We start from the raw sequence: 21,614 nt of genomic DNA, 5'->3' as shown, positions 1-21,614 counted from the left end.
AGATTACAGGGAGGGTTTGAGGGTTCTGGCCTAGGAAACAAGACAAGAGAGACAGCCTGAGGAGCCCTGTGCAACCTTGGAGAGAGGCTGCTTGCTGGGGCCTCAGTCTCTGGGTCTGTAAGTTGGGGAGAACAGCCTGGACCTCCCAGAACCTCTGGAGGGTTGAACAAGGGGATGCCCAACACAGGCAGGCACAGGACAGAGACGTGGGAAACTGCTTCCAGGTCACTCTGGGGAAGGATCTTTGTTCATATTCAGCTTGGGCCCTGGGCAGCCCTGCCCTGATCCAATCTGGATGACAGGTCTGGCCCCTAACTTCCCCTCAGAGATTTTGGCCAAGCCAGATGTGAAACTGCCGGACATCCCTATCCATCCTGTTCCACCGCACATCCAGGTCTGTGCGGTTCCTCCTGCCTCCTACTGACCCTCCCCCAAATTAAAGCCTCATCTTTCCTCAGGGTTTTTGCTGCCCTTTGAAGTCCCCTGGGCTGCAGGATTCTGGAATAGGTCAGGGTGAGGGGCTCAGGATCCAAACTTCCAGACTCCTCATTGCACAGAGGGAAAACTGAACCAGGAGTCCTTCTGGAACCCCATGTGGGGTGCAGGGTAGGCAGCCCTTCGGAGGGGTGCCCAGCCCATGCCTGGCTACCACACTCAAGGCGGAACTCGAGCCTGATGCTGGGTGGCCCTTGGCCGAGGTGCGTGGTCACCGGAGCCTCTCTCGGGATGCCGGGGTGGTGGGCGGGGCAAGCAGGGGCAGCGGGTGCGTCTCAGCCTCTGCAGACCGTGCCTGGCGGAGCAGGCAGCCAGCCGGTCCCAACAATGGCAACTGGGGCAGCCTGGCTGCTGGGGGGGCCCTGGCCCCGGCGGCGGGTGCCCCGCGCTGTGTGGGCTGCAGCGTTGCGGGAGCGGGGCGCAGGGCGCCTAGGGGTGAGGGGCAAGGATGCCTGGGCCCTCCTCACCCTGGAATACGTGAGTGGCTGAATTATTCAGGGTCTGTGGCTGCTGGCAAGCACGTGGGCAGATGGGTGGGCCAGAGGCCAGGGCCGAAAGGGTGATACTCGCTGTGCCCTACTTAGCAGTCCAGTGACAGGCATGCAGGGCTCCCTCCTGGTGTCCTCTTTCCTTGCCTGCTCAGGGTGCAGCTGGGATTGGAAAGGCTGAGGATGTACACATGTGTGCTCCCAGTCATGTGGATCCTGCACAGGCCTGCATGCCTGAGCATGTGTGCAAGTGTTTACCACGGCCAAATGACGAAAGCTAGTGTATGAGGTCTGAGCAGATGTGGCATCCCTGGGGGTCAGGGTTGTTTGCCCACCCTCTGCCCATGTGCACAGACGTGTGCTCACAGAGGAGACCCTGCAGCCCAAAGGTGGCATCAGGATTTCCATTCGCTAGACCCCTAGGGTAGGGAGGGACCCAGCTGTGCGCCCAGATATATGTGCCAAGTGGACAGGTACAGCATGTGCCTGCACACTGTGTGCCTCCAGCCAGGCCCCACAGGCCTGCGTATGTGCCCACAGGCCTACAGGAACACCTGTGTGCCTGGGAGTTGTATGAGCTGTAAATGCCATTGAGTGTGGGTCCATATGCAGGTGTCCACACATTTTCCCCGGGATGAGCATGGGGGTGTGGTGCTAAGTAACAGTCTCCATCTCTGCCCTCCTAGAGGCCCCATGCACCAGGTCACAAGTGTCCTTTGAGTTGTCACACAAGCCAGCATGTGGGGTCTGCTGGTGCTGGAAGAGCTGCGGTTGGGAGGGAGCTGACCCGTGCACCCATGTACCTGCACATACCTTTGCTCACCCCCCAGGGCAGGACACTTGGGAGCTCATGGGAGCGCCTGCCTGGGCACTGAGGGCATGTGTGTGTCTCATGTGTGAGGGCCGCATACAGGTTCTGGGGGCCACAGCATTCTGTAATGAGGAGACCTGCAGGACCCACCTGGCCTTGGGGTTCCCTCTCCAACAATGGTAGCAGGCCCCAGGTATGACCAAGCCGGGGGCCAGTGGGGGAGGGGAGTGCCCTTCGACCTGCAGACACAGCCTCTCTCTCACACAGATGCACTCCATCCGCAACCTGCCATCCATGCGGTTCCGTGAGCAGCACAGGGAGGATGGTGTGGAGGACATGACGCAGCTGGAGTGAGTGGGCAGGGCCGGCGGGCTCAGCAAGGGGTCACCGTGGGGTCCCCCCCCCCCCAGTCAGAGCGGCTCCTCCTGCAGTTGCCTCTCACCTCCCAGGACATTTTCAGAGGCTCAGTCATGAAGTGTCACAAAGACTAAATGTGGTGTGCTTTGTGAGTTAGACGGACTTTGGTTCTAATCCTAGCCCCACCACTCACCAGCTGGCAGACGTTGCACAAATCGCTTTGTTTCTCTGCACCTCAGTTTCTCATCCACAAAATGGGAGTGGGATGGCTGTTGTGAGGATGCCAGCACATTGGAGGTACTCAAAACATGAGGACTGTGTTGGTCAGCATCATTATCTAATCACGGTGATTACATAAGAGTATCCCCCAAGCCCCCAATGAAGTAGGTACAATGATTATCATACCCATTGGACAAATGAAGAAACAGGCACAGAACGGGGAAGTAATTTGCCCAAGGTCTCCTAGCTGGTTGGAGTCAGAAATAGGACTTGAATTCAGGCCTATCTGATCAAGGCACTGCACTGAGTTGGGGAGGGAGACCCATACAAGAACCAGCCCTGGGGGCACTGACGGCTTCTCTCTGTGCCCTTCTAGAGACCTCCAGGAAACCACTGTGCTGTCCAACCTCAAGATGAGATTTGAACGGAACCTCATCTATGTAAGGCCTGGGGCTGGCCCTGCCCTGGACCTAGGTCAGGAAGGCAGCTGCCTCCTGGGGCCGGGTGGGACGCACAGATTTCTCTTGTGGGCCTGAGCCCCTGTGGCCTCTGCCTAGAATGCCAGAGCCTAGAACTAAAATCTGAAGTCTTAAAACACAGTCTTAGAATGGTGGATGCCAGAGGCCGAGCGCAGTGGCTCACGCTTGTAATCCCAGCACTTTGGGAGGCCGAGGCAGGCGGATCACAAGGTCAGGAGATCGAGACCATCCTGGCTAACATGGTGAAACCCCGTCTCTACTAAAAATACAAAAAAAAAAAAAAAAAATTAGCCAGGTGTAGGTGGTGCACACCTGTAGTCCCAGCTACTTGGGAGGCTGAGGCAGGAGAATGGCATGAACCCCAGGAGGCAGAGCTTGCAGTGAGCGGAGATCGCGCCACTGCACTCTAGCCTGGGTGACAGATAGAACTTCCAGTCCTAGAATCCATAGACCTGGACCCCAGAGTGGGGACGGCCAGAGGGGTTGGAGGGGAGCCTCTGACCTGAGAATGACAGAACAGAGGGCCAGGGGCTCAGTGCCACTGTGGAAGACAAGGACACCCAGAAGGGCTCTGGCCACATCAGGATCCCCTGAGTTCCCCAACTCCTCACTCTAGGCAGTGGAGGTTTGCCCTCAGCAGGAGCCAAAAGTTCCTGGAGCTTGGGCCCAACCTTGAACAAATGAAGTAGGCAGGAGCCCACCCAGGATCGTGGCTGTGGGGTTTTGCTCACTCCAGACTCCTCTCAGCTCAGCCTGGTGCAGTGCCTGAGATTCCACTGTTAGAGCACATAGCCCAGCTAGCTGGCAGAGGGCTCTAGATGGGAATCCTGAGTCCAGGCAGCCAGATATCTGTCCGGATGGAAACAGGGAGCCAGGCTCCCAGCATGGGGGAGGGAGGGACATAGAGGTCTGCAAGGAGCCATGACACTGAGGCCACCATCTGCCCAGCAGACATACATTGGGAGCATTCTGGTGTCGGTGAACCCATACCAAATGTTTGGAATCTATGGGCCGGAGCAGGTGCAGCAGTACAACGGACGGGCCCTGGGAGAGAATCCCCCGTGAGTGTCTCTGGGGCGCTGCCCTGGGATCTCTTGGGCCCCTCTTTCCCCTGCTCTGGGAGCCTGAATCCCGGCTGCACCTCAGCCATGAGTCAGAGGTAATGGGGAAAGGCAGCCCACCTACTCAATCTGACAGTCTTTCCCCAGGCAGGGCCGCAGCTACAGGTTGGAGGCCACTGTGGTTCAGACCAGGATTGGCTGTTTGGCTGGATACGGATGCTCCCTGCCCAATCCCTGGGAGGTTTGGGAGCTTAGAGGCAGGGGCCAGCTCTAATGACCTGTCTCCCCAGGCACCTCTTTGCTATTGCAAATCTCGCCTTCGCCAAAATGCTCGATGCCAAACAGAACCAGTGCATAATCATCAGGTGAGTGGGCTGCCTTTATGTGGGGGATAAATGGGGGACCTTAGGTAGCAGGCCTGCATCTGGCCAGAACTGCTGTGGGACCTTGGAAGATTGCCTGGTACCTCTGGGTTGGCCCACCGTACATATCCTCTTGCTTCATGATGGGAGTCAGGGTGCCCCAGAAGAGGCAGTGAAAGGTTGGAGCTCACTCTGCCCCTTTGCTTGGTCAGTGGAGAGAGCGGCTCTGGCAAAACTGAGGCCACCAAGCTGATTCTGCGCTACCTGGCCGCCATGAACCAGAAACGGGATGTCATGCAGCAGGTGAGTCTACCTGTCTCCCCAGGACCCTAGGCTGAACACCCTTTGATAAGCACACCTCATGTACTCCCCAAGAGGCAAGGCTCCTTGGCCCACTAGGAAGATGAGGAGGCTGAGTTCCAGAAGGGGGCCTTGCCCAGGGCTGCTTTTTCTGCCACCCGTCCCAGGGGTGTGCCTGAGGGGTGAGAGTTCCTGCCTGCCTGTGTTTCCGTGGCAACTCCTGGTTCCAGCCCTCCGGGTCCAGTTCAGAGTGGAGACCACATAGGGAAGGGGAGTCCACATAGGGAAGGGGAGTCATCCCATCTCTCCTACCTGACCTCACCTTCCTGGTCATGGCCCTGGGGCCACCATATTCTCACACCCAGAAGCTATGCAGCCCCCAGCGGTCAAGAGGCAGGGCAGGCCTGAGTGTGGGTTAGGGGTGGGGTGGGGGAGGCAGTAGATGCCAGGCCAGAGTCTGAAGGATTGGAGCTTTGCTGACAAAGACAGTGCTAAGCCCTCTGAGCCTGAGAATGGTAGAACTGCATCCGTTCCCTCAGTAAAGATCTACTGAAGACCTACTGTGTGCCAGGCCCAGGCTGGGCACTGGGGAGGGGTAGCGGCAACTCAGGCAAATGTCCACACCCTCATGGGAACTTCATTCTAGTGGTGGAGGTGGGAAGAAAAAAATATACATATATGTATATATATATATATATATATATATACACACTTATATAAGTAAATTATGTGTATGTGAAAGGGTAGGTGGTGAGTTGTGGAGGGAAAAAGTGAAGAGAAGGGTGGCGAGTGTTGGGGGTTGCAATCATAGTGTGGTGGTCAGTGTAGGCTGTACCGAGAATGTCTGGGAATGTCTAGGGGAACAGTGAAGAGGCAGAGGGAGGAGCACCTGCACCTTGAGGTGCAAGCAGGTTGGGTCCAGGTACAGGTCAAAGCCAGCCAGCAACCTACAGAGAAGACAGACTGGGGTGTGAGAGGGAGAAGTGTCGGAGCGTGACCCCAGACATTCGGTCTGTGCCACAGGCAGCATGGAGGCAGGCTGGGCAGTGGAGTAGGAGCAGGTTTGTTGAGAAGAGGTGTCTGCTAGGCATCTACACAGAGATGGCAGGGAGGTGATGGATGTACCACCAGCCTGGAGCTCAGGAGAAGGTGGGGCTGGCCTGCCAGCTCAGACTCCAGAACCACAGAGCCAGACTTCCCCAACCCTGGGGCCCACAAAGGTTTGCACATGGCACAATGTCCTAGCCAGGGGCGAGCCCAGCAAGGTGATCCTGGGGGCATAGGTGGGGGCTGCTCAGGCTTTGCAGTCAGGTTTCAGCCTGGCCTGGCCCCCTCTGATGCCTGCCTTGGCCTGCCAGGCTCTCCCATCCTAGCCCAGGCCTCCTGATGACCAAACAGATCATCCCTTGCTCCAAGCAGTTTTCAAAACCATTCAGGTCAGACTCGTGGAATGACTAGGTAGGTAGGCAGGGAAAGAAGTAAGTGTACCTTGTGCACCTCCTGTGGCCAGGCACCGTGCTGGGTTCCTTCAGTTATCATCACACTGGAGCTTTACGGCAACTCTGGGAGGTAGGCACATTTGCATCCATTTATAGATGGGAACACTGAGGCCTAAGAAGGGAGCAGTGAGCTGGTGCAGGAGCTGAGATTTGCAGTCCATGGCAGAGAGCTGTCAGGGAGGACGAATGGAGCTGTGGATGTGGCTGAGTCTGGGAGTTTCTGTGTGCCAGGCACACAGAATGTGTGAGGATATGCCTGCCAGCTGTGATGACCATGGGGCTCCTTTCCTAGACATGGCTCTTCCCTCCTCAGATAATCAAACAGTCCAGTTCAGTTTTAGGCGTGGCTGGATCCAGAATCTTAAACAATGTCTCTTGTCTTGGCTCCACCCTCCCCCATGTATAGGCATCATCCTCAATCTGTCTCCCATTGGTCAGCAAGCTGGCACCATAATGATCAACCCTCCCAACATTTCAGAAATGAAACATTCAGAGCTCCGTCTCACTGGGCAAGTTTTGGTCATGTGTCCTCAGTGGAACCAATCACATAGCATGGGAATGCTCTGCCCTGACTGGCTGAGGCCTGGACCACAGGTTCCACCCCTCTGGTGTTCACCCACTCCATCCGCTGGCTTTATGCCCTGCTGTATGCTGGGCACCGGGAACAGAGAAGCAGCCAACCTGTCCTCAAGGGCTTCCCAGACTAAGGGATAGTACACGGGAAAGCCCAGGCAGACCTTGACTCATTGAGTAATCACAGGCCAGCCCCCATCCCTCTCTGGACCTCAGTTTACTCCTTTATGCAATGGGTGCAGTATTTCCTGGACTAAATGGGACAGATGGAGGGAACTGGCCCCATCCCCAAAATTACAGGTATTGTTTCTGTGGTGACTGGACCTCCTTCGCTTCTTCCCTAAAAGATTATCCTGAGGAAGTGCCTCAGCTGAAGAAAGTGCCACGTACACACTAGGCCCATGCTCATCACTCGAGTGGACTCTGGAGTCCCTGAGCATGTCATTTCACCTCTCTAAGCTTCAGTTTCCTAATCTACAAAACAAGGGTGATGTTAGTACCTACCTCATGGGATTGTTAACAATGGCGTTTTCAGGGCAATGTGTCTGGCACACAGTAGGTGCTTATATAGGTGGGAGCTTGTGATCAGCCATGGTCACCCCTGGGCAGCTCTGCCCATAAGATGCTATTCCTTTTGTTTTTTGTTTTTGTTTTTGTTTTTTTTTTTTAGACAGTCTCACTCTGTCACCAGGCTGGAGTGCAGTGGTGCGATCTTGGCTCACTGCAACCTCTGCCTCCCGGGTTCAAGCAGTTCTCCTGCCTCAGCCTCCCAAGTAGCTGGGACTACAGGCGCCTACCACCACGCATGGCTAATTTTTTGTATTTTTAGTAGAGACAGGGTTTCACCATGTTGGTCAGGATAGTCTCCATCTCCGGGCCTCGTGATCTGCCCACCTCAGCCTCCCAAACTCCTGGAATTACAGGCGTGAGCCACCATGCCCAGCCGATGCTATTCCTTTTTCCATCCCTTTAGCAGATATTTTTGAGAGCCTACTAAGCACCAGGTCTGTGTAGATGCTGGGGACTCAGAGATGTGCAAACAGTAGATCCGTGCCTGTAGGATTTGACATTCTAGTGGGGAGACGACAATACCCAAGAAAATAGAGAGTTTGCCAATGGGGCTGAGGGCTACTGGAGAGAGAATTCTGGTGGCCTTCCTGTGAGAGGTGAGGCGGAGGGGGGCATGCAGGTGCGTGGGAGCAGTGGCTTCCAAGCGGAGGGAACAGGAGATGCCAGTGGTCAGAGGCAGGAGTGGGCCTGGGTGTCAGAGGACAGTGAGGAAGGCCAGGGAGGCTCCTCGGCTGGTGGTAGCCATGGGGGTGGGGAGAAGAGGACATCCCCAGAGCCGTTTGGAAGGCAGACTCAGCATATTTTCACACCTTGGAGACCCCATGGCAGTCCCCAAGCATGGACCCCTGGGGTCTCTGAGCCTCACAGGTTTTTACTAGTCCCTCCCTGGTCAGAGGCTCCTAGTCTCCTGGAGAGAGTGGTGATCAGTCCTGCTAGTGACTCCATTCTGTTCTTGTCTCTCTCTTTGTCCTCCCTCCTGGACGCTCTTGAAGATAAAGGTACTCAGTGTGTGTGTGTGTGTGTGTGTGTGTGTGTGTGTGTGTGTGTGTGTGTGTCCCCGGGAAAATGCATGTGGATGTGCCTGCTCCTGTGTGGGTGGAGGGACAGGCAGGAAAGGACATCCAAAGGCCTGTCCTGGGCGGGGCTGGGGCTTGTGGTCAGGGGCTGCTGTGGGGGGCCATGGAGGCTGGAAGGCTGGGAGAGGGGAAGCATGGGGCTTGCTGTGTGGGAGTTGGGCAGCATGGGGTGGGAACCACTGGGGGGCACTGGAGACACCACAGGATTCTCTAGGGAGCCCACCTCTGGTCATCCCTCATAAAGGGAGGTCCTTGGGAAGGCTCGTGTCTGGGTGTCCCCAGCTATGCCCCCCACCCAGGCCCCCAGAACAGTGCCTAGCCCCTCAATTCCCACATCTCCTTCTGGAGTCCAGATTCTGGAGGCAACACCCCTCTTGGAGTCCTTCGGTAATGCCAAAACCGTCAGGAACGACAACTCCAGCCGCTTTGGAAAGTTCATAGAAATCTTTCTGGAAGGGTGAGTTGGGACAGTGGAGGGCCTCCCAAAAGCCTTGTAGTGTCTTCCATGTCCCGCCACAGTCCCTCGGAGCCAACACCAGCCCTCCTACCCCCACTGAGAGCTGACTGTGCTCCCCACCCCAGGGGCGTGATCTCTGGTGCCATAACCTCCCAGTACCTGCTTGAGAAATCCAGGATCGTGTTTCAGGTGGGCCACCCCCTCCCAGGCCTCTGTGTTGGGCAGGGTGGGGGTGGGATGTACAGATACTCAGAGCCTGGCCCCTGGTGGGGCTAGGTAGATGTCAGATTAATGAACGAATACATGCGTACATGTGTACATGTGAGCCCAGGACCTCCCCTCCCCGACCCTCCTCCAGCCACAGCGGCTCCTTCCTGCCCCACAGCACACAGGCACGCTCCTGCCAGGGCCTTTGCACCTTCTGTTCCTTCCCTCAGGAGCACTTATCTCTCAGGCACCTGCTTGGCCAAACCCCTCACCTCCTCCAAGTCTCCCCTACAATTTCACCCACTCAGGAAGCTCCCCATTTAAAAACGCAGCCCCTCCTCCAAGTCTCCCCTACAATTTCACCCACTCAGGAAGCTCCCCATTTAAAAACGCAGCCCCTCTCCATCCCATCAGAACCCCCACCCCATCCACTGCTTTGTTTCTCTCCAGTGTACTTTTCCCTGTCTCACATATTTTATGTTTTAAGCAGTGATTTGCTGAGTGTCTGTCTCCCTAGCTAGCAGGTGGGCTCCATCAGGTCAGGGGCTTCTCTCTGCGTTGTTCCCCCACTATGTCCCAAGGGCCTAGGACAGGGCTTGGTGCACAGGAAGTGCTCAGCCATCAAGAAGCTCTGTGTGTGCACACGTGGGCTATGGACACACATGTATGCAGGTGTGTGTGGCCGGTACACATAAGAGAAGACGGGTCCCTTTTCTCTTATTTCTCCTAACCAAATAAAATCCCACCAGAACCCTCTCAAACTTCAGTCATACCAGGGAACCTCTGCTTCTGCCCTCACCCGCAGCTGGCACCAGGCTGGGAGCCTCACCCATCACAGAGGCATGTGTTCTCATCTGCAGCCCACTGTGTGCATGTGCATTTGTGGGCAGGCTTGGGCTTGTATGTGTGCCTGGGGGTCACCTAGGTAGGTGGCTCCCTCCTCTGTGCCCACCTACCCACTCTACAGGCCAAAAACGAGAGGAATTACCACATCTTCTACGAGTTGCTGGCCGGGTTGCCTGCCCAGCTCCGGCAGGCTTTTAGCCTGCAAGAGGCTGAGACCTACTACTATCTGAACCAGGTGAGTGCCAGCAGGCATCTGAAGGCCCCTGGCCCTGGTCCTCCCACCCCGACACCCCTGGCTGGGCCTTGGGAGCCAAGTTGTGAGTGATGGAGTGTGAAGGTGATGGAGATTTGGGGAGGGTGAGTTTGGATTTAAGACATCTCATAGCAGTGAGGGGGACCAGGAGTCTTCTGGGTCCAAAGTGGAAGCAGGAAAGGCCTACCTGACTTCATTTCTCTGGAACCTGGAACAGAACCAACCAGTCTAGAGTTTCTACACTTCCTCTCTCTGTGCCTCAGTTTCCTCACCTGTAAAATGGGGACAACATAGCACCACTTTGCAGGGATGTAGTGAAGCTTAGATGAGGAAATGCATGTAAAGAGCTTAGCACAGGGCCTGGCATGCAGTACTGCTCAGTAAACACTTACTACTCTTTTCATTACTATCACTGGGCAGCTGCAAATGTCAACAGGTGACAACCACCGCCACACATTGCACTTAGAATCTATGAACTCCGTCCTCAGCCCTGCTCAGAGCCTCCGTGCCCATGAGAGTGGAATGAGAGTGGAATGAGAGCTTGAGTGACCAGCTCAGGCCACACTGCTGGTCAGGGCAGAGCAGGACCAGGAGGGCTCCCCAGCCCCACCCAAGCTCCCTGACCCTCAGCCTCTGCCCTCATGCAGGGTGGGAACTGTGAGATAGCAGGAAAGAGCGATGCAGATGACTTTCGCCGGCTCCTGGCTGCCATGGAGGTGCTGGGCTTCAGCAGTGAGGACCAGGACAGCATCTTCCGCATTCTGGCCTCCATCCTGCACCTGGGCAACGTCTACTTTGACAAGTATGAGGTGAGGGGACGCCACAGCCTGCCATGGGGCCCGCACCCTCTGGACTTGGCCGTCTTTTCCAAGGCCTTCTCGGTTTCCCTTTCAGATTACACTATGCACACATCACTTGTTCCTGTTTTTTTCTTTTTTCCTTTGGGATTGTTCATCTTTTTCCTCCTTATATATATTAAGGAAATCAGCCCTTTGTGTCTGATGTGAATTGCAAATATATATTCCAGTTTGTCATTTATGTTTTAACTTTGTTTACAATGTTTTTTGGTGGGTTTTTATTGGTGGGGAGGGGGTCTCACTCTGTCGCCCAGGCTGGAGTGCAATGGTGCAGTCTTGGCTCACTCTTGTTGGCTCACTGCAACCACGGCCTCCCAGGCTCAAGCGATTCTCCTGCCTCAGCCTCCCGACTAGCTGGGATTACAGGCACACACCACTACCGCCCCACTAATTTTTGTATTTTTAGTAGAGAGGCGGTTTCACCATGTTGGCCAGGCTGGTCTTGAACTCCTGACCTCAAATGATCCACCGGCCTCGGCCTCCCAAAATGCTGGGATTATAGGCGTGAGCCACCGCGCCCAGACCTTTGGTGTTTATTTTATTTTATTTTATTTATTTTTATTTATTTATTTTTTTCTTTGAGATGGAGTCTCGCCCTGTCGCCAGGCTGGAGTGCAGTGGCGCAATCTCGACTCATTGCAACCTCTGCCTCCCAGGTTCAAGTGATTTCCCTGCCTCAACCTCCGGAGTAGCTGGGACTACAGGTGTGTGCCACCACACCCAGCTAATTTTTGTATTTTTAGTAAAGATGGGGTTTCACCATGTTGGCCAGGATGGTCTTGCTCTCTTGACCTCGTGATCAGCCCGCCTCGGCCTCCCAAAGTGCTGGGATTACAGCCGTGAGCCACCGTGCCCAGCCTGTTGGGTTTTTTATGCAAATTGTTTTAAAATTATTTTTAGATAGTTCATTTATCAATCTTTTCTAGTAATATTTAAATTTTACATTTGAAATTTTAAACTTTTTTTTCATTTTTGGAGAAACTTCCTAAAATTGTAACAGCCTTCTTCCATAACTTTTTCTAAGACCTTTTATGGATTTTGTGAGTTTTAAAAAACATTTAAATCTTTGATCCATCCAAATTTATCCTAGTAAGGTGTGACGTAGGAATCCAACTTTTTTCCCAGATGGTTACTCAATGGTCCTAATCTCTTGATTTGAAAAATACATCTTTATTAGCTGGGTATGGTGGCTCATGCCTATAATCCCAACATTTTGGGAGGGCAAGGCAGGTGGATTGCTCGAGCCCAGGAGCTTGAGACCAGCCTAGGCAACATAGCAAGACCTCATCTCTACAAAAAAAATTATTTTTAAAAAAGAAAGAAAAATACATCTTTGTCATGTGCTAAGTTTATATATACATTTATATCTAATTCCAGACGTCCTATTGTGTTTTGTTAATCTATTTATGTACTGTGTCTATGACTACACTGGTTTCTTTCTTTTAATCGGCTTCTTTTTTCTTTTTATTTTTTGAGACAGGGTCTCACTCTGTGGCCCAGGCTGGAGTACAGTGGCACTATCATAGCTCACTGCAGCCTCAACCTCCTAGGCCCAAGCAATCCTCCTGCCTCAGCCTCCTGAGTAGCTAGGACTACAGGTCTAGGCCCCATGCCCAGCACATTTTTTAGACAGGGTCTCACTATGTTGCCAGGCTGGTCTTGAACCCCCTGCCTCATTCGATCCTCCCACCTCAGCCTCCCAAAGTGCTGGGATTATAGACATGAGCCACTGTGCCCAGCCTGTTTCTGTTTTTTATTTTTTTGAGACGGAGTTTCACTCTTGTTGCCCAGGCTGGAGTGTAATGGCGCGATCTCACTACAACCTCCGCCTCCTGGGTTCAAACGATTCTCCTGCCTCAGCCTCCCGAGTAGCTGGGATTACAGGCACCCGCCACCACACGTGGCTATTTTTTTTTTTTTTAAGTTTTTTGAGACGGAGTTTCGCTCTTATTGCCCAGGCTGGAGTGCAATGGCGCGGTTTCGGCTCGCCACAACCTCCACCTGCCGGGTTCAAGCAATTCTCCTGCCTCAGCTTCCTGAGTAGCTGGGATTACAGGCATGTGCCACCATGCCTGGCTAATTTTGTATTTTTAGTAGAGACAGGGTTTCTCCATGTTGGTCGGGTTGGTCTCGAACTCCTGGCCTCAGGTGATCCACCCGCCTCAGCCTCCCAAAGTGCTGGGATTACTGGTGTGAGCCACAGTGCCCGGCCCTGTTTTTCATATGAACTTTAAATTTAGCTTATCTAGTTCAAAGCACATTCCCGTTGGTATTTTGCATAGACGGATGCACAGGAGGTGGCCTCAGTGGTGAGTGCCCGGGAGATCCAGGCCGTGGCAGAGCTGCTGCAGATCTCCCCTGAGGGCCTACAGAAGGCCATCACCTTCAAAGTGACCGTGAGTCTGTGGGCATCTGGCCTTCAAACAAAGCTTTCTACCAGGGCCTGGACAGAGCTGCCTTGTGCCGATCCTTTGTGGGCAGCCTCTCTCTCTCTCCTGCTCTCTCTGTCCCTGGGTCAGGCATGGAGGGGAGTAATTTCAGACCCCAAAGACATTTCAGATTCCAGTCTCAGACTGTTGCATAGGCTGTTTCCTCTACCTGGAATGCTCTTCCTCTTTTCACACCTAGTCATCCTTTAAGACCCTATCCAGGTATCCCCTCCTCTAAGAAGCCTTCCCTAATCTTTGGCCGGGTCAGTGCCTCCTCTGGTCTTTCACAGTCCTAGGCCCATTCTCCCTTCCAGGGTTGATCTCATTGTATCTGCTGATGCCTCTGTCTCCCCCATTAGACCTGCAGTCCCCACCACTACCAGCATTGCCAGGCAGAGTCGGGGTGGGGGCAGGGGTGGTCCTGCCTAGTCTCTGTGTGCACAGTCACAACATCCCTCCAGCCTCCCTTCCCCATGATCCCACTCCCTCAGTCCCCTGGGGGCTTTCTGGCGGCAGTGGCCAGCCTGATGTCACTCAAGGGCTGTGCCCCTCCCTAGGAGACAATGCGAGAGAAGATCTTCACGCCCCTAACTGTGGAGAGCGCTGTGGATGCCAGGTGAGGCCGCGCCCTCCCCTGCCTGAGCCCCGAGACCCAGCACCCCACCACGGTGCCCTGCTCACACCAGCACCACCTCTGCTTCAGGGACGCCATCGCCAAGGTCTTGTATGCACTGCTGTTCAGCTGGCTCATCACCAGGGTCAACGCGCTGGTGTCCCCGAGGCAGGACACACTGTCCATCGCCATCCTGGACATCTATGGTTTCGAGGTGGGGCCGTGTAGGAGGCTGAGGGGCGGGGGACATAGGCAAGGTCTCGCCTCCCTCAGGCGTCTCGGGCTGCCCTTCCCATCCCTTGCTGTGCCTGCAGCAGGTGCCATCCTCCTTTCATGGACCCCTCCCTGTCACCATCTCCCTTGTCTCCTTCCATTTTCTTTACTCACCACAAGTACTCCCAAGGCCTCTGGGCCAGGCCCTGTGCTGGGCAGTACCAGCTGCCCAGAAAGGACCAGCCAGGGCCCTGCCCTTGGGGAGCTTCCAGGTGAGGCTGGGTGGGGAAGCCTTCCTGGATGAGGATGAGACGCTCCTGAGACCCAGCAAAGGCACTGTAGGTGCAGGGAACAGAGTATGCAAAGGCTGGGAGGGGTGGTGGGTCATGAGGTCTGGGACTGGACTTCGTGTGTGTGGGGGTGACTGTTGTGCCAGTGCACAACAAAGGAAATGGCGAGGGACAGGGCAAGATCACCATGCAGCCATCACAGGCACTCACGTGGCACCTGTTATGTGCCAGGTGCTGTTCAAAGCACTTTGTTAATTCACTTCATCCTTACAGCAACCCTGTGAGGCAGGTACTGTCAGTATCCTCATTTTACAGATGGGGAAACTGAGGCATGGGGCTGTTATTCAAGGTTATTGTAGCTAGAAAGTGACAGAGCCAGAATTTGAACCCAGGCAGAAGGCCCCAGAGCCTTGGCCTTCAGCTACTGCCTGTGCTGTCAGGACAGAGCCTGTCAGATTCTTTCCTGGGTGCAGCAGGAGCTGTGGAGGGTTGTGAGCTGAGGGTCTGTGGCTGAGCTCCAGCTTTTTGAAGTTGCCACCAGGGAATGTAGGGGTAAACAGGCTGGTGGCCAAGGAAGGACCAGTCCCAGCCCCCCCATCCACCTGGCAGGACCTGAGCTTCAACAGCTTTGAGCAGCTGTGTATTAACTACGCAAACGAGAACCTTCAGTACCTTTTCAACAAGATCGTCTTCCAGGAGGAGCAGGTGTGTGGGCCCCATTAATACTCCTGTCCCTATCTTGACTGGCCAGTGGACCTCCTTGGAGACAGAAGAGGATATACTGGTTGTTTAAGGGCAATTCTGACATCAGTAGACAGTGGAGGGAAAGGCATTCTAAGCTGGGGACCAGCACATGGGAAGGCCTCTGTTCTGGAGGGAAAGGTGCTGAGGTGCTGTGATCAGAGAGGAGTCCCCTTGGGGGGGTCCTTCTTCTCCTCTACTGGGCAGTCCCAGGCAGAGGGAGCAGCAGGACCCTGATTTGGCTCATGCTGCCTTATTAGGGGGTGAGCTCCCTGTTCTGGGAGGTATGCAAGCAGAGGTGCTGCTGGCCAGGCTCCTTCAGATTCAACCTGGGAGGGAGGGTGGGTGGGCCCTGGACAGGGATGGGAGGTTGAGTTCCTGCTGCCCACTGCCTGCAGGAGGAGTACATCCGTGAGCAGATCGACTGGCAGGAGATCACCTTTGCTGACAACCAGCCCTGCATCAACCTCATCTCACTGAAGCCTTATGGCATCCTGCGGATCCTCGACGACCAGTGTTGCTTTCCCCAGGTGAGCCGCAGGCAATGTGTGAGCCTAGTCAGGTCACAGATCTCTCAGCCTCGTGTCCTCATCCCACCCTGACTCCTTCATTCCTCTCTGCTCTGGCCTGAGGCGGGCAGTGGGGGGTTGGGACACCCGACCTACTATTCACAACCTGGGGTGATTGAGGCCAGATGGGCAGCTGTGGGTGTTCAGAAGAGAGGCTACACCAGTCTGGAAAGCCACAGAAGGTTTCCTAGAGTAGGTAACCTTGGGATTGGGCCTCAAATCCTGATTGCAAAACACAAGGGTGGAATGGCAGTGAGATTAATAGAGTGCAAAGGCAGTTGGCCTGGAGGGGAGGCAGTTAGGAACTCACCCAGCTACACCTATCTTCAAGGGACCATTTAGGCCTCCAGTGCCTAGCTAAGACACTCGCCTTCTGACCCAGGGAGATGGGCAGCCATGGGAAGCTGTGAGTTGTTTCTCTCTGGTGCTCAATTGGGAGCAGTCAGGGATAGTGAGGTTGCCACCAGGCCAGGAACAGGGTGTCCAGGCCTCCTGCCCACCCACTGATCCCTAAATTGCCCCCAGGCTACAGACCACACCTTCCTACAGAAGTGCCACTACCATCATGGCGCCAACCCGCTCTATTCCAAACCCAAGATGCCGCTGCCTGAGTTCACCATCAAGCACTATGCAGGCAAGGTCACCTACCAGGTGAGCCCCAGGACAGTCGGCCTGGCCGCTGGTGCTGCAGTGCTGCTAGCTGTTGGAGACACAGAAGCACAACACTGGCCCCAGACATTCACAGCCAGATCCAATTCTGGCCCTGCTGTGCCCCAGCTCTGTGACCTTGAGCAAATTGCTTAGCCAGTCTGAGACTCAGTTCTCTCACTTGGGAAATGGGGATAATAATAGTGCCCAACTCATGGGGTGGGTGTGAAAAATGTAGGGTGGGTTTGATAAAGAGTAGCTCATCAATAGTGACATCACTGTGGTCACCCTCATCACTATTATCTGAGGCACATTCCTGCCCTGGAAGTGTCTGAGGCTAGGATTCCATGCCTCTGTCCCCATCCGGGCCTTACTTTTCTCATCCGTAGAATGGGTACAGGACAATGTCCTTCACTGAGGGTGAGGCCAAGACCCAGGTTGGTCATGAGAAGCCATGGCGAATGCTCCCCTTCCCCAGGAGTAGGGGGAATGGTGGGGGCTGGAGGGGTGAGGACCACAGAAGTGAGGAGGATCCAGTCCCTCCTAGGATAGACAGAGAGACAGAGGCCAGGATTGCCCAGGCCATTGTTCCCCTTTTCAGGTGCACAAGTTCCTGGACAAGAACCACGACCAAGTGCGCCAGGATGTGCTGGACCTGTTTGTACGGAGCCGGACACGGGTGAGCCTCGCCTCCCACCGCTCTGGCCCTGCCCCCAGGCATGTCCCCACCCCCACACCCAGCCCGCCTTCAGGCCTGGGACCGTGTTGCCACGTCCTGGCTCTGCTTAGCTTTGGCCAGACAAAGACAAGGGTGGCCTGGACACCCTGTTCCTGGCCTGTTCCCACCTAGCTTGGCTCCGCCCTAAACCTAGCACCTCATCCTGATCCTGCCCTCTGGCTCCCCACAGCCCCAGTGGCTAGATCCTGGCTCCACTCCCAATTCTAACCCTGTACCCCACCAGCTGCGGCCTTGCCCTGTACTTACCCCACTCTGGGCCCCACCCCATTCCCTGGCCCATTCTTTCCTGGCTTCTTGCCAGACCTGTTCCCCCAATCCCACCTCCTGGTGTTCTCAGTTTCTCCCACCCCACCCATAAGGCCCCAGGGGAGAGCTTGGGGGACCAACTTTGGGCTCCTTGAAGGCTTGGGGGGGCCCTGCATCCCAGCTACACTACGGCCAGCAGATGGCCCTATGACAGAGCACAGGCCTGGTAACATCACCTCCCCTATCTGGCCCTCCGCTTCCTCCTGTCAACTGGGCAACCTCCTCATGAGGTCATAGCCAGAGTTCACAACCATGTATCTAACAGGCCACCTTGGGGCCAGGCACACAGTCAGTAACCGTGTGTTCCTTAGACTGAAGGGGAAAAAGCCAGTTATGGGATGGATCCCTTGGAAGGTGCTGAGCCCCACCTGTTTTGAGAAGCATGCAAGCCAGGACGACAGAGGCCTTGCAGAGAGAACAGGGGTCCAGTTAGTCTTCAGATCCCCGTGGTCCGGAGATTTACTCCTGCTCTCTGTTCCTCCTCATTTCGGTCTCCCGGCCCCTGCCTGTTTTCCCTGCCCCGACCCCTGCCCAGGTGGTGGCACACCTCTTCTCCAGCCATGCCCCACAGGCTGCCCCTCAGCGCCTGGGCAAGAGCAGCTCCGTCACTCGGCTCTACAAGGCGCACACCGTGGCCGCCAAATTCCAGCAGTCACTCCTGGATCTGGTGGAAAAGATGGAGAGGTGGGGTGGAGGGCAGGTGGGCGGAGCACCCAGCCTCATCCTTAACCCACCTTATGACCCTCAGAGGTTGAGCGCCTTCTTTTTCTGAGGCCTCATGCTGTCCTCTTCCTGCCACTGCCAGGTGTAACCCCTTGTTCATGCGTTGCCTGAAGCCCAACCACAAGAAGGTGAGTGAGAGCTGAGGCCTCTGAGAGAGCCAAATCCTCCTGCCCATGCTGTGTGACCTTGGGCAAGTGGCTTGGCCTCTCAGGACCTGTGTCTGCCCAGCCTAGCACTGGGACTATTCACCATGATAGTGCCCTTTGCACATGGCTGAGCCAATGTGCAGACTCCCTCTCTGGGCATCCCTACAGGAGCCAGGTCTCTTTGAGCCAGATGTGGTAATGGCACAATTACGCTATTCAGGGGTGCTGGAGACGGTGAGGATCCGCAAGGAGGGATTTCCAGTGCGCCTGCCTTTCCAGGGGTTCATTGACAGGTATCTTGGTTGCGGTAGTTCCTGAGCTCTACAGATCCCTGCCCAACTCCCCATGGCCCCAGGAATACGCAACCCAGACAGTACAGGGCTTGCCATGCACAGTTGCTCAGGTTGTACACTTCACACGGCTGCCACATGCTAGCTGTTAATGTGGTAGATACATTTATTGTTTTGCCTTTTTTTGTAGTTATATGTTGTATGACATATAATATGTATAATCAACGCTCCGTGTTGATTAGAATGGTTTTAGTAGTTATAATGACAAGTTTCCAGCAGGTGGCAGTCAAGTGTCCTGTTCTACTGAAATCATCTATTATAACAATTGTCTGACATCCAGAAGTAAAGAGTCTTGAGGATGGAGTGCCTTTTTTCAGACTAGAATAAACTATTTGTGGAGCCACCACTGGGACCAGGCTTTTTGGACACCTGGCTGGGGGCAGTAACCCCATGGTCTAGCAGGCACTTCGGGTAGGTCTCATAGCCCCAGACTAAGTTTGGGCCCCCTACCAGGTACTGCTGTCTAATGGCCCTCAAGCATGACCTGCCGGCTAATGGGGACATGTGTGTGTCAGTGCTGAGTCGCCTGTGTAAAGTCATGCCAAACATGTACCGTGTTGGGGTCAGCAAGGTGAGTCCTGCCCCACAGTCAGCCCTTGGAGACCCCAAGTTTGGGGGCTCCACAACTACTGAGTCAGAAATGTCCAAGCTAGAGACTGCCATCCCAGGAGCAACCCAGATGAGCTTGGCACATGGAAAATTAACTACCTGATTCACCAGCATCCTTTCTTCAACCTCTCCAAGTCTACCCCATCCCTCCAGCCCCACTCCAGGAGGCTGCCCTGCCTATTCTGTCTCCACGGACTTCTAGAGAGGGAGGGGCCCTTAGTCCAGCCTCCTGGCTCCTATCTGCCTCAGTGCCTTCCTCCTGTCCTCAGCTGTTCCTTAAGGAACACCTATACCAGCTGCTGGAGAGTATGCGAGAGCATGTCCTGAATCTGGCAGCCCTCACTCTGCAGCGCTGCCTCCGTGGCTTCTTCATTAAGCGGCGATTCCGCTCTCTGCGCCACAAGATCATCCTGCTGCAAAGCCGGGCCCGTGGCTACCTTGCCAGGTGAGGCGCAGAAAAGGCAGGATTCCTAGGAGACCTATGGTCAGGCTCGGGAGAGGTCACGCCTGAACTTGGGTAGTGAGCTCCCTATCCCTGGAGGCATGCAAGCTGAGGGTGGAGGCCTCTGCAGGAGAATGATCGGATTCTCTGTGTCTCTGCTTTTGAATGCCCTTCCCAGCCAACCCCAGGCCCTTGTGACTGGTGGGTGGGAATCCATTCAGCCAAGAGGGGCCTTACCCTGCATTTCAGGGACCTGAGATTATAAGCTGTTGGGAAATAAATTTTTCAGGCAGGTTTAATCCAGGCCTTGCTACTTAATTTGCTGTGTGACCTTGGCAAAGTCACTGCCCCTCTCTGAGCTCGTTTCCCTTTGTGCCAAAGGGCCCCAAGACTGAGATGTGGGCACTGGCTCCCAGGCCAGGCTGGCAAGGGCCTCTCTACCTGTTGGTCACCCTGTCACCCTGTGGCCCCAATCCCTGACCTCCCCACTCCCCCAACCCAGGCAACGCTATCAGCAGATGAGGAGGAGTCTGGTGAAGTTCCGGTCCCTGGTACACGCATACGTGAGCCGCCGACGCTATCTCAAGGTATAAGCCCTACCCTATCTGGGTCCAAGGGGACAGCAGAGAAGGGGAAAAGGCACTTAGCACCCAAGAGGAGACCACTGGCCTCAGGCAGTCTTGGGTTCAAATTCTGCCTCTGCCACCCACTAGCTCTGTAACCTTGGCCATTGTCCATCCTCAATTTTCCCATCTACCCCTTGGGATTGTGGAGAGGGTTAAATGAGATGTTGCATTGAAGGATTTGGCCTGGTGCTGGGTTCACAGTGGGGTCTTCGGGAATTGAGGGCCATTAGAATTTGGCGACCTGAACGTCACTGGGTATGGTTTTGCTCTTACCTTCATGTCTTGACCCACTGTCATGTAAACCAGCTACCAGAAAGACAAATGCAGTGCCCAAAGCAATGAAGCAGTAGGTAGCCTTTACTGAAGGTGGCGCTACAGAGGAGGGCTTCCCATGACACAGTGCTCAGCCACCTCCCAGAAATCCTCCTTGTGTGTCTCTTTCCCCAGCGTTTTCCTCCCTCCGCCTTTTGCCTCTGTCTCTGTCTTGCTCTCTCCTTTTCCCTCCCTGTTTCTCTGGCCAACGTCAGCCTCCCGCCCCATCTGTGGAGTGGGGCAGTCACCTCCACACAATAGGCAAGCTGCCACCCTTGCTTGAGTGTGGCCGCCTTGCGTAAGCTGGCCTGGCCTGCCTGGGTGCCCGTCGTCGCCTCTGCCTGCCACTCCCCACCCTGACATCTGCTCTCCTGAAGCTGAGGGCAGAGTGGAGGCGCCAGGTGGAGGGGGCGCGGCTGTGGGAGCAGGAGGTGGGTGTGGGTCTGGGTGGCAGCAGGGCCAAGGAGGGAGGCTGGCAGGTGGGGATGTGGCAGGCCTGTCCCTGTCCCATGCACTGTCCCTCTAGGAGCTGAGCAAGCGGGAGGTAGTCGCTGTGGGGCACCTGGAGGTACCGGCTGAGCTGGCTGGGCTCTTGCAAGCAGTGGCAGGTGGGTCAGCACCAGGCGGGGGGAGGGCACAGGCAGATCAGAGCAGGCACTGCATTCCCTCCTCTTTCCACAGGCCTTGGGCTGGCCCGGGTGCCTCGGGTGGCCCCTGTGCGGACTCCTCGGCTCCAGGCTGAGCCCCGTGTCACACTGCCCCTGGACATCAACAACTATCCTATGGCTAAGTTTGTCCGGTGCCACTTCAAGGTAAGGGCTAGCTGAAGTCCAAGGCTCCCTGGCTGATAGGCACTGACCAATTAGAATGGACATTGTCCTTGCCCTGGGGCAGGCTCCTGGCTGTGCCCTGTGGTGTTGGGTGTGAGCCTTTTAGTTGCTGGATCAC

The 21,614-nt window shown here is 55.2% G+C and overlaps 1 protein-coding gene across 2 annotated transcripts in view; it reads left to right on the top strand.

Annotated features, from left to right (window-relative positions):
* The window catches only part of MYO15A (myosin XVA), a 71,002-nt gene that overhangs the window by 14,311 nt on the left and 35,077 nt on the right, over positions 1 to 21,614 (top strand). Inside the window, exons 3-28 of one of the 2 annotated variants that reach the window (XM_024234893.3) lie at positions 2,062 to 2,144; positions 2,747 to 2,810; positions 3,801 to 3,910; positions 4,201 to 4,275; positions 4,485 to 4,575; positions 8,207 to 8,212; positions 8,644 to 8,747; positions 8,873 to 8,936; positions 9,922 to 10,035; positions 10,701 to 10,862; positions 13,193 to 13,306; positions 13,897 to 13,955; positions 14,043 to 14,166; positions 15,065 to 15,160; positions 15,595 to 15,726; positions 16,291 to 16,416; positions 17,015 to 17,092; positions 17,994 to 18,142; positions 18,264 to 18,309; positions 18,496 to 18,620; positions 19,131 to 19,248; positions 19,556 to 19,731; positions 20,231 to 20,315; positions 21,044 to 21,097; positions 21,193 to 21,274; positions 21,348 to 21,478. In XM_024234893.3, coding sequence (XP_024090661.3) covers positions 2,062 to 2,144; positions 2,747 to 2,810; positions 3,801 to 3,910; positions 4,201 to 4,275; positions 4,485 to 4,575; positions 8,207 to 8,212; positions 8,644 to 8,747; positions 8,873 to 8,936; positions 9,922 to 10,035; positions 10,701 to 10,862; positions 13,193 to 13,306; positions 13,897 to 13,955; positions 14,043 to 14,166; positions 15,065 to 15,160; positions 15,595 to 15,726; positions 16,291 to 16,416; positions 17,015 to 17,092; positions 17,994 to 18,142; positions 18,264 to 18,309; positions 18,496 to 18,620; positions 19,131 to 19,248; positions 19,556 to 19,731; positions 20,231 to 20,315; positions 21,044 to 21,097; positions 21,193 to 21,274; positions 21,348 to 21,478 — 2,568 coding nt within the window. Of the gene's footprint in view, positions 1 to 2,061; positions 2,145 to 2,746; positions 2,811 to 3,800; positions 3,911 to 4,200; positions 4,276 to 4,484; positions 4,580 to 8,206; positions 8,213 to 8,638; positions 8,748 to 8,872; positions 8,937 to 9,921; positions 10,036 to 10,700; positions 10,863 to 13,192; positions 13,307 to 13,896; positions 13,956 to 14,042; positions 14,167 to 15,064; positions 15,161 to 15,594; positions 15,727 to 16,290; positions 16,417 to 17,014; positions 17,093 to 17,993; positions 18,143 to 18,263; positions 18,310 to 18,495; positions 18,621 to 19,130; positions 19,249 to 19,555; positions 19,732 to 20,230; positions 20,316 to 21,043; positions 21,098 to 21,192; positions 21,275 to 21,347; positions 21,479 to 21,614 lie in introns of both variants that reach the window. The other variant, XM_024234894.3, reaches the window with a different exon arrangement.

The sequence above is a fragment of the Pongo abelii genome, chromosome 19 (assembly GCF_028885655.2).
Source record: "Pongo abelii isolate AG06213 chromosome 19, NHGRI_mPonAbe1-v2.0_pri, whole genome shotgun sequence".
Classification (NCBI taxonomy): domain Eukaryota; kingdom Metazoa; phylum Chordata; class Mammalia; order Primates; family Hominidae; genus Pongo; species Pongo abelii.
The sequence above is the reverse complement of the archived record's forward strand: the minus strand, read 5'-3'. Positions and strand labels throughout refer to the sequence as shown.